This window comes from Triticum urartu, chromosome 7 (assembly GCF_003073215.2).
Source record: "Triticum urartu cultivar G1812 chromosome 7, Tu2.1, whole genome shotgun sequence".
In the NCBI taxonomy this organism is placed as follows: Eukaryota; Viridiplantae; Streptophyta; class Magnoliopsida; order Poales; family Poaceae; genus Triticum; species Triticum urartu.
In genome coordinates, this window is record NC_053028.1 from 24,596,175 (window position 1) to 24,611,814 (window position 15,640).

Sequence of the window (15,640 nt, forward strand, 5' to 3'; positions counted from 1 at the left end):
TAATATGTGTACATACCAAAACAATGAATGCATCAATCAGCTAGTCAGCATAGGCTTAACTAATATATATACCTGGCCGGACTCGGTTCGGTCACCGGAGCCGTCATCACGGTCTCCTTCTTGCACCGGCATTGGGTCACCGGAGCCGTCCTCATGTTCTTATTCTTGCACCGGCATTAGGTCACCGTAGCCAGCTTGTTCACCCTCTCCTTCCAGACCATCGGTTTCGTTGAGAAACAACGAGATGGCATCACTTCCTTCTGCGATTATGTCCCTCAACAACGCTTCTTTTGTTGCTTCGTCTAGGGCGGTGTCCATAGTTTCTACAAATATTTACAACATGGCAATTATTATTCAAACATGACAGATGGATATATTAGTGCCAAACGTAGAACTAGCTACCTAATCATAGTAAGCTATCGGGAGGGGGTATATATCGACAACGACGACACTACATCTATGTCCCTCGACGACCCTCGTTCCCGATAAAAAAAAAGAGGAAGAAGAAGAAAAATAAGAGGAGAAGAAAGAATAGAGGAGCTCTTTTTTTTCTTCTTCCTCTTCTTTTTTTATCCTCTTCTTCCTCTCATGTTCGATAGGATCGCCGAGGGGTCGGGAGGTTGCCTAGTGTCAAAGGATTCAACAAAACCATGTCTTCATCATTAGGCGAAAGTAACATGTGCATGATGGTATGAAGATCTTCAAAGTTGTTCTGGAACGGAGTCCCAGATAGGATAATTCGCTTTTTGGTACAAAGTTCAGCAAGAGCCTTCCGAATATCGCTATTTGGAAGGCCTTTGCTGAATTCGTACCAAAAGGCGGATTATTCTATCCGGGACTCCATTCCAGAATAACTTTGCAGAACTTCGTACCAACATGCCCTGGTTACTTCCAGCTAATGATGAAGGCATGGATTTCTTCAATACTTTGACACTAGGAAACCTCTCTCTACTTCTGGCTAATAAGAATAAGAAGAAGAAGAAGAAGAAGAAGAAGAAGAAGAAGAAAAGAAGAAAAAAAAAGAGGAGAAGAAGAAAGGAATAGTGGAGAAAAGAGAAAATAGAATATATTCTATTTTCTCTTCTTCTCCACTATTCCTTTCTTCTTCTCCTCTTCTTTTTCTTCTTTTTTCTTCTTCTTATTTATTTCTCCTCTTCTTTTCGGTAGAGGAAACCCTAAATAGCTAGCAAGTATCGTGGGTGTGAGATACATGTGGCCTTCGGTGTCGGACACTACATCCACGTCCCACAAGTGACGTGGGCGTCGAAGCCCGCGCCACTTGTGGGATGTGGGTGTAGTGTCCGACACCGACGGTACATGTATCTCACACCGACGATACTTTCTATTTAGGGTTTCTCCTCTATCGCTCCTCGACCTCTCGACGACCCTTGTTCCCGATAAAATAAAGAGGAAGAAGAAGAAAAAAAAAGAAGAAAGAATAGAGGAGAAGACTTCCTCTTCTTCCTCTCCTCTTCTTCTCCCTCTTCTTCCCCTTCTTCCTCGCCTCTCTCATGAATGTCCGGCGTTCTCGACCCCCCCCACGTGTCGAAGAAAAAAAAGAAGAAAAAAAAAGAGGACAAGAAGAAAGGAATAGAGGAGAAAAGAGAAAATAGAATATATTCTATTTTCTCTTCTTCTCCACTATTCCTTTATTCTTCTCCTCTTCTTTTTCTTCTTTTTTCTTCTTCTTATTTATTTCTCCTCTTCTTTTCCTCTCCTCTTCTTCTTTCTTTCCTCTTCTTATTTTCTTCTTTCCTATCCTTCTTTTTCTAAAATTGTAACTTTTGCATATATAAAACTTTTCTAAAATTGTAACTTTCTATATAAAACTTTCCTATCGGGAGGGGGAGAAGATTGAAGAAAAAAAAGAAGAAGAAAAAATAGAAAAAAAATTCTATTTTTTCTTCTTCTCCTCTATTCCTTTCTTCTTCTCCTCTTCCTTTTCTTCCTCTCCTCTTCTTCTCCTTTTTCCTCTTCTTATTTTCCTTTTTCCTCTCCTAAATATATAAAACTTTTCTAAAAATGAAACTAACCTAAAATGTACTAAATCAGAGAACATATATAGATAATCCTTTTCTAAATATTTAAACCTAACTTTTGCATATATGAACATATATACACAGAGAACATAAAAACATATATACATTTTTATAAAAAAGCAAAATACAAGCATATAATATATACACAGAGAACATACAAACATATATACATATATATAATCTGAAGCAAAAACAAGCATATAATATATGAAAAAGCAAAAAAGCAAAACATATATACATATATACACAGAGAACATACAAACATATATACATATATATATAATCTGAAAAAAACAAGCATATGAAAAAACAGGGGAGGGGCGGCGCCGGCCGGACCAAGGGAGGGGCAGGGGTGCGGGTTCGGCGGCGAGGACGGCGACGGGGCAGGGGGCGCGCGTTCGGCGGCGAGGAATGGGGCGGGGCAGGGCGACGGCGATGACGGGGGCGCGCGGGCCGGGGCCGAAGATGGCGCACGCAGCGACGAGGAGGAGGCCGGCGACGGCGCAAGCAGCGACGGGAACAAGGCCTGCGGCGGCACGGGGCGACGGCGACGGGGAGCGGGGGGCGGCGACGACGACGACGAAGGGCCTGGGGGAGTCGGGGCGAATGGGAGCGGTTGGCCAAAATTTCGCAAGTGTTGGCTTATATAGCTAGAGCAATGGTCCCGGTTCGTGGCACCAACCGGGACCAATGCCCCCCTTTGGTCCCGGTTGGTGCCACGAACCGGGACCAAAGGCCAATTTTCAGCAGCCCAAAGGGCGGGAAGCGGCGGCCTTTGGTCCCGGTTGGTGGCACCAACCGGGACTAAAGGTGGGCATTGGTCCTGGTTGGTGCCACGAACCGTGACCAATGCCCCCTTTAGTCCCGGTTGGTGCTACCAACCGGGACCAATGGCCTTTGCTGCCCCACGCCCAAAAGTTTAGTCCCACATCGCTAGCTGAAGGGCGCCGGCACTGGTTTATAAGCGCGGGTGTGCCTCCCCATTCGAGCTCCTCTCTAATGTAGGCTTTCGGACCTAAACTTGCTACTGCTTGTGGGCCTATTGGGCCTTCTGCGGGCCTGAATCCTGGCCCATGTAGGGTTTCTAGTCGTATTCAGGCCGTGGAGGCCCAGTAGGAGGCATTTTTTTGGTTTTTTCTTTTTTATTTCTACTTTTTTTTGGTTTTTTATTTTTTTATTTCTACTTACAACTAAATACTTACAGTTTTTTAGTGATTTCTTTTTCCTTTTAGGTCACAAAAATTATAAACTTTCTGTTAGTGCCATTAGTTTTTAAATTTTGAATAGTTTAAATTTGAATTTTTAAAAATTTGTGTGAATCACTAGTTTATGAATAACTTTACTAGAAAAATAGAATTTTTTTTCTATTTATTTTTTATTTATACTTACAACTAAATACTTATAGTTTTTTAGTGATTTATTTTTTATTTTAGGTCACAAAAATTATAAACTTTCTGTTAGTGCCATTAGTTTTAAATTTTGAATAGTTTAAATTTAAATTTTTAAAAATTTGTGTGAATCACTAGTTTATGAATAACTTTACTATAAAAATAGAATTTTTTTTCTTCTTTGCTATTTATTTTTTATTTATACTTACAATTAAATACTTATAGTTTGATTTTAGGTCACAAAAATTAAATACTATAAAAATTCTTTTTGCTATTGAAGAATATTATAGTTTTATTTTAGTTGATCATAACATAATATTTTAATTGATTGTTTTTATTTTCATAAAAGTTTTGTAGTTCATTCTGTTTGCTATTAATTCATTCTTTGAGCTAAATGACTCTGAAATTGGAAAGCATTTCAAAATGAACTCTGAAAAGGTTGAAAGTTGGCATGGTATCATCATTTCACCCACATAGCATGTTCCAAAAAGTAGAGAGGGTTACGACAAAAACTTGATGCACTTCGTGTACAAAATGGACAATCACTTTCGAAGTATCAAAGTTTCAAACCATAAGACATGAAAGCATTTCAAATGAACTCTGAAAAAGTTGAAAGTTGGGATGGTATCATAATTTCACCCACATAGCATGTGCATGTACAAAACGGACAATGGTAGCATGTTCGTCTGTTACAAATATGGCATGGTATCATCATAATAGTTGCGGGAGAAAGTCTTCACTTTTTCTTTGCTTGTGTCATTTGCTTATTGCGCCGTAACCATGGATAATTTTCATTGTTTATCAGGATGCTTGGGTCAGCCTTGACATTGAAGGGAGGAATTTCATGAAACTTTTCATAATCTTCAGACATGTCTGTCTTGTCGTCCACTCCCAGGATTTCCCTTTTTCCTGAAAGAACTATGTGGCGCTTTGGCTCATCGTATGATGTATTCGCTTCCTTATCTTTTCTTTTTCTCGGTTTGGTAGACATGTCCTTCACATAGATAACCTGTGCCACATCATTGGCTAGGACGAACGGTTCGTCAGTGTACCCAAGATTTTTCAGATCCACTGTTGTCATTCCGTACTGTGGGTCTACCTGTACCCCGCCGCCTAACAGATTGACCCATTTGCACTTAAACAAAGGGACCTTAAAATCAGGTCCGTAGTCAAGTTCCCATATGTCCACTATGTAACCATAATATGTGTCCTTTCCGCTCTCGGTTGCTGCATCAAAGCGGACACCGCTGTTTTGGTTGGTGCTCTTTTGATCTTGGGCGATCGTGTAAAATGTATTCCCATTTATCTCGTATCCTTTGTAAGTCAATACAGTCAAAGATGGTCCCCTGGACAACAAGTACAACTCATCACAAACAGTGTTGTCACCTCCGAGACGTGTTTCCAACCAACTGCTGAAAGTCCTGATGTGTTCACATGTAGTCCAGTCGTCGCACTGCTCCGGGTGTTTGGAGCGCAGACTGTTCTTGTGTTCATCGACATACGGGGTCACCAAGGTAGAGTTCTGTAGAACTGTGTAGTGTGCTTGAGACCAAGAATATCTGTCCCTACATATTATTGAGTCTCTTCCAAGAGTGCCTTTTCCAGACAGTCTCCCCTCATACCGCGATTTAGGGAGACCTATCTTGTTAAGGCCAGGAATGAAGTCAACACAAAACCCGATAACATCCTCTGTTTGATGGCCCATGGAGATGCTTCCTTCTGGCCTAGCGCGGTTACGGACATATTTCTTTAGGACTCCCATGAACCTCTCAAAGGGGAACATATTGTGTAGAAATACGGGCCCCAGGATGACAATCTCGTCGACTAGATGAACTAGGACGTGCGTCATGATATTGAAGAAGGATGGTGGGAACACCAGCTCGAAACTGACAAGACATTGCGCCACATCACTCCTTAGCCTTGGTACGATTTCTGGATCGATCACCTTCTGAGAGATTGCATTGAGGAATGCACATAGCTTCACAATGGCTAATCGGACGTTTTCCGGTAGAAGCCCCCTCAATGCAACCGGAAGCAGTTGCGTCATAATCATGTGGCAGTCATGAGACTTTAGGTTCTGAAACTTTTTCTCTGGCATATTTATTATTCCCTTTATATTCGACGAGAAGCCAGTCGTGACCTTCATACTGAGCAGGCATTCAAAGAAGATTTCTTTCTCTTCTTTCGTAAGAGCGTAGCTGGCAGGACCTTTATACTGCTTCGGAGGCATGCCCTCTTTTTCGTGCAAACGTTGCAGGTCCTCTCGTGCCTCAGGTGTATCTTTTGTCTTCCCATACACGCCCAAGAAGCCTAGCAGGTTCACGCAAAGGTTCTTCGTCACGTGCATCACGTCGATTGAGGAGCGGACCTTTAGGTCTTTCCAGTAGGGTAGGTCCCAAAATATAGATTTCTTCTTCCACATGGGTGCGTGTCCCTCAGCGTCATTCGGAATAGCTAGTCCACCGGGACCCTTTCCAAAGATTACGTAGTGTAAATCATTGACCATAGCAAGCACGTGATCACCGGTGCGCATGGCGGGCTTCTTCCGGTGATCTGCCTCGCCTATGAAATGCTTGCCTTTCTTTCGACATTGATGGTTGGTCGGAAGAAATCGACGATGGCCCAGGTACACATTCTTCCTGCATTTGTCCAGGTATATACTTTCAGTGTCATCTAAACAGTGCGTGCATGCGTGGTATCCTTTGTTTGTCTGTCCTAAAAGGTTACTGAGAGCGGGCCAATCGTTGATGGTCACGAACAGCAACGCCTTAAGGTTAAATTCCTCCTGTCTGTGCTCATCCCACGTACGTACACCGTTTCCATTCCACAGCTGTAAAAGTTCTTCAACTAATGGCCTTAGGTACACATCAATTTCGTTGCCGGGTTGCTTAGGGCCTTGGATGAGAACTGGCATCATAATGAACTTCCGCTTCATGCACATCCAAGGAGGAAGGTTATACATACATAGAGTCACGGGCCAGGTGCTGTGATTGCTGCTCTGCTCCCCGAAAGGATTAATGCCATCCGTGCTTAAAGCAAACCATACATTCCTTGGGTCCTTTGCAAACTCATCCCAGTACTTTCTCTCGATTTTTCTCCACTGCGACCCGTCAACGGGTGCTCTCAACTTCCCATCTTTCTTTCGGTTCTCACTATGCCATCGCATCAACTTGGCATGCTCTTCGTTTCTGAACAAACGTTTCAACCGTGGTATTATAGGAGCATACCACATCAACTTCGCAGGAACCCTCTTCCTGAGGGGCTCGCCGTCAACATCACCAGGGTCATCTCGTCTGATCTTATACCGCAACGCACCGCATACCGGGCATGCATTCAGATCCTTGTATGCACCGCGGTAGAGGATGCAGTCATTAGGGCATGCATGTATCTTCTCCACCTCCAATCCTAGAGGGCATACGACCTTCTTTGCTGCGTATGTACTGTCGGGCAATTCGTTATCCATTGGAAGCTTCTTCTTCAATATTTTCAGTAGCTTCTCAAATCCTTTGTCAGCCACAGCATTCTCTGCCTTCCACTGCAGCAATTCCAGTACGGTACCGAGCTTTGTGTTGCCATCTTCGCAATTGGGGTATAACCCTTTTTTGTGATCCTCTAACATGCGATCGAACTTTAGCTTCTCCTTTTGACTAATGCATTGCGTCCTTGCATCGACAATGACCCGGCGGAGATCATCATCATCGGGCACATCGTCTGGTTCCTCTTGATCTTCAGCAGCTTCACCCGTGGCAGCATCATTGGGCACATCGTCTGGTTCCTCTTGATCTTCACCAGCTCCCCCCGTTGCAGCATCACCGTATTCAGGGGGCACATAGTTGTCGTCGTACTCTTCTTCTTCGCCGTCTTCCATCATAACCCCTATTTCTCCGTGCCTCGTCCAAACATTATAGTGTGGAATGAAACCCTTGTAAAGCAGGTGGGAGTGAAGGATTTTCCGGTTAGAGTAAGACCTCGTATTCCCACATTCAGTGCATGGACAACACATAAAACCATTATGCTTGTTTGCCTCAGCCGCATCGAGAAACTCATGCATGCCCTTAATGTACTCGCAGGTGTGTCTGTCACCGTACATCCATTGCCGGTTCATCTGCGTGCATTATATATAATTAAGTGTCCAAATTAATAGAAGTGTACAAATCTCGAGGAAAATGGAGCTTGGAGGTCGAGCTTCGAGAGGAGAAAGCTTAAGTAGTGTGGCTCGGGCATTCCATCGAACACCTCATGTGCATAGGAGGTGAGCTAGAGCACCACAAAGCCCTCTCCCCCTCGGCCAGAAAAAACAGAGCACTGTGCTCTGCTCTTGCGCGAGGGGGTATATATAGGCACCTCATTGGTCCCGGTTGGTGGCATGAACCGGGACCAAAGGGGAGCCTTTGGTCCCGGTTCAAGCCACCAACCGGGACCAATGGTGGTGGGCCAGGAGCGAGGCCCATTGGTCCTGGTTCGTCCCACCAACCGGGACCAAAAGGTCCAGACGAACCGGGACCAATGGCCCATGTGGCCCGGCCGGCCCCCTGGGCTCACGAACCGGGACCAATGCCCACATTGGTCCCGGTTCTACACTGAACCGGGACTAATGGGCTGAGCCGGCCTGGACCATAGCCCTGTTTTCTACTAGTGCCAAATCATCTACCACTTCCCAACTCCATTCTATAAAAGAACTCCTCTAGAAAATGCTCTATCAAATCCTATCTTTCTCAATTCTAGGCCGGTCGAATAAAGGAAAATTTTGCACCACAACGGCGGCTAGGGTGATGAGGGCAAAGCAGTGGCGGTGTGCCCAAAGTGGTAGTGCAGCAGCAACACCGTGGCCTCTTCAATTTCAACTATGTGTCATCCCTTGAATTTTAGCGCATCCATCGCCAACGATCATCGCTAGAGGAGCTACGGCCAACACAGGGAGTCGCCTGTGGCGAGACCAAGACAGTGGGTGGAGGGATGTTGTGTGCTACTTGGGAATGGCCCGGGAGAAGTCTCAACCGACACTAGAAACAATCCCCAACTACTCTCAGTCCCCTCCTCGGTTCTAATCGACGGCGCCCTTCTCTCTCCTGATTTCTTCCCGTAGCGTCCCTTATCTCTTGGTCTAGTGTGGAAGGCAATCCTGTCACAGTAGCAGCAGCGCGACCAAAATTCGGCCAAAACTAGAACACAAGACAATAGCTAGACATACCACAAAATCAGCAAAAAATGGCAACAAGGACCTAGATGTGCCACACAAGAAAATGCACAGATTTGCATGAATCCTTCGGGTAAAAAAAAGTATCACTCAACTAGCTCCTACAAAGCCCACCATCTCTTTCTCGTCATGAAAAAACAAGAAACAAAGGCACATACACGGGTTTCCCAGCACGCTGTGCACGCTACTACGTAATTAAAATAGCTGCATTTACTCAATAATCCAATTCAGAACCCGTCCTCACATGACACCAGTGAACAGTAAAATCACCAAAAATAGGAAAACATCCTGAAATTTTTTTGCAAGCAAGATGAGCATGTGTGTGATGTTCGTGCAAATTTGGTGACATTTGGACATTCGAGACGCGCGCAGCAAAAATACAAATCCGAGCATGAACAGTACTGTTTTTCAAATGTTTCTCTCTTACCTCGATTTTTTCCACGAGCTCCTCGAATGTCCAAATGCCATCAAAATTTGCACGGACATCACTTGCCTAAGCACCTTTCACCACAATGTTTTTTGATTTATTTTAATTGTTTTGATAATTTAAACACATTTACTGTTCACTCAGGCTCATCTGAGCCCGAAGCCACACGCTGCTCTCTCATTTACTTATTAACTTTTTGAGAGAAAGCACAATTAGTTATGTTAGGCTGGTCGCCGTGGGGCGTATCATACACTAGTAGATCATGCATACGGTACTACCTCTTGCATAGTATGACATATTGATATTATATATGATCTTATATATTGTCATGCATGAAACATATAAGCACCTTTAATAGGACACAATATCATATCATGATACTCAACGAGTAGGGCGTTTCGGTGCCCAGGCTCGTCTGCACCCGGTTAGAAAAGAATTCGTAAAAAATAAAAAAAATTCTTTTTTTTGTTCGGTAGACAATTTTATGCGTGATGCTCGCTCCAAATTTCAAGTCATGTGGTCATTTGAGCAGCTCTCATTAAAAATGACAAATCGGACCAAAGCAGTATATGAACAGTAAACTTTTTGAGAGACCCCCAATTTGTCTTTTTTGCTGAGAGCTCTCAGATGTCCAAATGATTTAAAAATTGGAGCGGACCTCACGCATCAAATTGTGTACCGCACAAAAAATTTGGAATTGTTTGAATTTTTCTAGTATTTGTTTTTTCTTCAGTGTGGGTGCAGATGAGCTTGGGTGCAGAGATGGATTTTCCATACTCAACCTCTTTTCTTCATTTAATTGCATGCCACATCATTTAAACTATTTAATTGGCATGCATCATACTTTGTATGATATACTCCCACTGTGACCGCCTTAGTTCTAGACGAGAGCCGTATCTTTACATAAAGCTCATTTCTTATTATTTATTTTTTGACACTATTGATTCATGCTCAAGCCAGTTGCTCTAAAAGTCCAAACTGATTGAGGGAGACGGGCAATATGTTTCATCAAGCTCATTTATCATTATTTAAGCTTTCAAACTATTGAATTCATGCTCGAGACAGTTGCTCCAAAAGTCCAAACTAATTGACAGAGAGGAGCAATATATATCAACACTTCCCCTTACGTCTAGACTAGAATAGTCCTTCCATGTCGAATCGATGTAAGTCGCTGATTTTTTCAGTACTGTGTTGGTAGGGTCTTGAACTGAAGACCTCTTGGTTCTGATTCCATATTGAATACATGCTCTAGCCAACTTCTCCAAAATTTCAAACTGATGAAGAGAGACGGGCAATATATTTCAACACACATCAATAGTTTTCCTTGTCTAACTAACATGCTTTGGATATAGACTAGCAAAATAGCCAGTGTGTTGCAACGGGAGAAAAAATAACAAACGCTCTTAACTGAGCAACCATTACTCAAGACCATAGCATGTCCTTGTCCTTTATTTTAGCGGGGCATCACAGTTTTATTGCCGCTTATCCTCCTTCTCTCCTCGTCGATGGTGGCCCCAGTGTTCACACAAGCCAAAATGTGTTTGAATGTCATTTATGCTAAGGCATCTCTCTCTCTCTCTCTCTCTCTCTTCGCGATGAGAAATCTGTTGTTTTTTCCTTGCGAGGTTTTTCAGAGGTGTGCATGTGTGGTTATCGATGTTTTTTCTATCTATATGGTTTTAATGGTGTTTATTTGCAATCCGAATCGCCGTCGGTATGAAAGAAAACTTACCGTGCGCTGTAGATTATAAGTTTGCTTTCAAAATAATTATAAAAATGATTTAGTAGGTAAAAATAACATCATATTCAGATTCTGTAAATTTTCTAATTAAATTTCATATATAACATGTTTAAATTGGAGTTACGGCTTAAATATATGGATACTTTAGAAAATCGTTTGTTTGACTTAAATATGATCCTCACATGAATTACCTGTATAGTCAGGAGGATTTCCGAAAAAATGCTAAATAATGGTTCAGCTGTGACTTAAATGTATGTTGTGGGTTAATTCACAGGAAATGCATGGGGTTTTCTGCTAAATTGTGTGATGAACCGCAAGAAGGACTCCTTACTTTATTTTTTGGTAGAGATAAAAAATATTTAACATGTAAAAATAACATCACATTCTACACATTTTTCTATTCAAATTTCATATATAACATGTTAAAATCGAAGTTACATCTCAAAATGTATGAATAATTTAGGAAAGTATTTGTTTGACTTAAATATGATCCTTACGTGAATTAGCTAGAAAGTCCGAGGAGTTTCTAAAAAATGCAAAATAACGGTTCTGCTGAGACTTAAGTGTGTACTGTGGGTTAATTCAAAAAATACATGGGGTTATAGCAAAATTGCGTGACGGACCGCAAGAAGCACTCCTTCCTCTTTCTTGTTGAACACAGTACACACGCAAGCGCTCATTTAAACGCGCACGGACTCACCCCTGTGAATGCAGATACCCACATTCTACCCCTATGACCATTTCTGAGAGACTGAACCGTCATATCATCTGAGAATTTAAGAAGTCACGGTAGGCACCTCTTAGTCGATGGGAACATCTACTACCACCGAATGCGCATCGCCAAAAATGCTGAAATAAATCGAGGATAAATGCGAGCACCAGGACTTGAACCCTAGTAAGCTGGGGATACCACGGTCCTCTTAACCATCCAAGCAGAGGTTGTAGAGATGATGTCATTGCATTGCATTGGGTGCACTTTGGATTAAATAATAGTATATAATACAAAAGCAGTGTTTGATTCCTTGCTTCCGTTGTTCCATGTACTGCAATCATTTTTGTTGGGTGCCCTTAGCTTTTTTCCTTTCAAAATGGCTTTATGGAGGCTTGTGCTCCTCGTGTCATTCGTTTTCTACTGGCTAGGACGTACGTGCACACATATCCTTTTTCTTTTCTCTCTAAACAATACAATATGACCCATTTTCCTCTCAAAGTTGAGTTGGGAGTGAGTTCGAAGATCCCATGGCTTTGCTCACCGTCTTTTGGATGAGACGAGCTGGCATGAATTAATAATATTACTAATGCTCACGTGAACCCTCCAATGCGCGCCATCCTGATACTGTGTTATTCTCCTCCTCATCGAGCGTCCCGTTTGTACACACGTACGTATATATAGGGCCAAACCACCTTGGCCAGTAATTCATCCAAATTTAAGCAAGGCATAGCTATCTTGCACGGGATCATGGACGACGGTAGTACTATGTTGACGACATGCCCAAGCACCATCACCAAATATGTCCAGAACCTGACCTCCTCCTACACCAACAAGAGCAACGAGTCCTCTGTGGTGGCCACCTCCGTCTTCATGCTCGTCCTCGCCGCCGTCTTCTTCAACCTCAACCTCTTCAGCCGCGTCTCCAACACCAGCGCAGTCCTCAACCCCACCGCCCGCCTCATCCTATCAGCAGCGCTCTCCCTCTTCTTCCCCGTCATGAACTACCTCTTCTCGGAGGCCAAGAGCGAGGGCGACGCGAGCAGCTCGGACCTCTCGGTCCGGGCTCGCGTGATCCTCACGTGGATGCTGGTGGTGGAGCTCCTCCGCAAGAAGGTGGACGCCATCCTCGTCACCCCGGGGATGCAGCCGGGGTACGCTGAGATCATCAGCCACGCCGCCGCCGTCGCCTGGCTCGGCTACCTCGTCTTCTTCAACGTCAAGGGTCCTGGGCGGGTGGCCGTGTTCGGCACGCTCTGGGTGCTCTGCGCGGCACGCTTCGTGCAGAGGCTCGTCATCACCGAGATTGGGAATCGTTCCTTGGCCTACGGCAAGAACGCCCGCCTCCTCACCTCCTACATGGCTCAGCTGTTACATGCCCGGCGGCATGGCGGCGGTGCCGTCGAGGAGGAGGTCCAGGCCCCGCCTTCCCCACAGGACAGGTTGAAGGCCTGCGAATACGTCGTCATGGGGGAAGAGAACCTGGTGCTCAAGCCTGGCCCGCACGGCTACAAGCTCGACCTCGGCAAAGTCGCCACGGACCACAACGTCGTCACCGTCGGCAAAATATGGACGCACGCCGACGTGGAGACGGACCACCCACTGTTTCGGTCCAACCCAAGGATCAGAAGCCAGTGCCTCTCCTTCGCACTCTTCAAGCTGCTGCGCCGTACGGTGGAGCACCTGCCGGCCATGAGCAAGGAGGAGACCGAGCACTGCGGGGACCTCATCTTCCAAGGCATCTGCAGCGGCGGCGTGTCCAAGCCCCAAGACTCGGGAGAGGCACTGTTCCAGGTGCTCAAGGACGAGATCAGCTTCCTGAGTGAGTACCACCACTCCATCCACCCAGTCGTGTTCGCGAGCCCCTACTTCTTCTTGGTCAACTACTTCCTGTTCCCGGCCGTAGTGTGCTGCCTCTGCGTCCTCACCATCCTCCTCTGCGGCAACGGCAACATGCTTGACGCTTACCGTAGCATCCTCACCGAGAACTACGCCATATCCACGGGCGTATTCACACTGACCAAATGCCTGTGGAGAAATTTCCTACTGACTCCCGGGGTCTTCTTCTCCACCATCGACATCTCCATCACCTACCTCCTCTTCCTCGCTTTCATCTACGAGGTGCTCTGGGAGTTCCTAGTCTTTGTCTTCTCCAACTGGTTCATGGTGTCACTGCTCTGCACCTACACCGCCAAGCCACACATGTTCCAGAGCCCCACGTACAGTGGGGCCCTCCACCGCATCTCGTGGGCCAATAGGATGCTCGGCCACCCTAGCCTTATCGCCATGAAACAGTTCTCCGTGCTCAGCTTTAGCTGGCTCTCCATGACGCTTTCGTCTGAGCCTCTACCCACACACGCCAAGGATTCCTTAATGGAACGCTTCCGCTTGGCCGCAGACGACAGACGCCGTGCCCCTCTCACCACCGGCAATCACGTGCTAGGCACAGGCACCGACATGTCGTGGTTCTGTGAGAGTGAGAGTGTCGCAGAGGTTATCCTCACCTGGCACATTGCCACTGCCCTCCTGGAGAGTAAGTATCCTTCAGAGACTTGCAGCGCCATGGAAGTGGCGACGAGGCTCTCCAGGTACTGCGCATACCTTGTCGCCTTCAACCCGGGGCTCCTGCCGGAGGACAGGGAAGGCACTCAGCTCGTCTACGAGGACATGAAGAAGGCTCTCAAGGAGGCGCTCGGGACCTGGGGCTACTACCTCGCGTCCGAAGAAAAGCGTCGCAAAAAGGTGATGGAAGCCACCCCTAACAAGTCTATGCCAGACTGTCGCGATGCCACGATGAATGTGGTTCAGAAGGGAACAGTGCTAGGGAAGGCGCTGATGTGGGATGGCAAGGGGGACTGGGAACTGTTGGCCACCCTTTGGGTGGAGCTGGTTGCCTACATCGCGCCGTCCAGCGGCGATGACCACCTGAAAGGGCAGAAGGAGGCACTAGTGCAGGGTGGCGAGCTCGTCACGATGCTCTGGGCGTTGGCCACACACACCGGCGTAACCCGACCTCCGCCGTCCGAAGTGGCCGTGACGCATGTCGAGGACATTGAGGAGGGATTACGTTCTTCTGCCGCATAGCGTAGGGTCCGGGGAGGTCGGTCTTTTGTGTTTTCTTAATTATTATATCGCCTTCTATTTATGTAAGACAAGGCACTATCATGTTGCCTAACGTTGTGTGTGTGAAATGTGCGGTGTGTTGGGCGCCCAGCTGGCTTGTACTGGCGGACTGTTGATTTTTCATTTTATAGTTACCGGGCGTGTGTTTTGTTTGCCTAAGTCAACAAGGTCGCATTTAATTACATATTAGAACTCAAATATCATGCACCTGTCAACAAGATCACACATTGACTGACAACTCCTTTACTTCTCTCATTCCACCGTTCATGGGTCTGCTCACATGTGTTTGGTGGGGTTACCCCAAGGAATGTATCCGATGCATCCACACTTCTGGTGCTACCGGGGCAACGGATGCCATAGAATATTTTAAAAAATCTGAAACAAAAATCTAGCACGTTAACAAAACATCAATGTATAATGTCACAAAATTTTATATAAAATTTTGAAATATTTTTTGAGATGCAAAAATTACAAATTTGACATCAGTGTGATAATGGGTCAAATCTAAAGTCCAAGTTATGTTATGTATCATTCTGTGTTGAATTTGTAACTTTTGTTTTTTGAGTTATGTGTTGAATTTTGACTTGAAATTTTGTGAGCATCTACATTGATGTTGTGTGAGTGTGCTAATTTTTTCATAATTTTTTAAACATTTTAAAAGCACAATGCGAGTTCGGTGCACCGGTAGCACCACAAGATCCAGTGCATGCACAAGATATTTTCCCGGTTACCCCAGCCTTCTCAAGCAATGCTGAGGCAGATTGAATGACAACCATGAATGGTAGCCATGGAATAAGGGTGCTGCTATGGATCACTCGTAGTGAGCGATACATAGTGCTCGGTTACAGGCGATCCTCATGAGGCGGCCTATAGTAATGTATCTTGTTGATTTTTGAGATGGTTTCTACATACGGGTTTCTACCAGTTTGTCATGATTGGTTTCTATATTTTTTATTGCTACATGTTTTTGTGTTTCCTTTTTTGTATGTTTATATTTGTCACAAAAGTTTAAAGGA

General features: G+C 45.0%; 1 protein-coding gene across 1 annotated transcript; it reads left to right on the forward strand.

Annotated features, from left to right (window-relative positions):
* The first annotated feature begins 12,194 nt into the window (after positions 1-12,194).
* On the forward strand, positions 12,195-14,827 carry LOC125524014. The gene has a single exon (XM_048689092.1). It carries the CDS (start codon positions 12,252-12,254, stop codon positions 14,583-14,585), a length of 2,334 nt encoding a protein of 777 aa, XP_048545049.1. The 5' UTR covers positions 12,195-12,251; the 3' UTR covers positions 14,586-14,827.
* Positions 14,828-15,640: the final 813 nt, after the last annotated feature.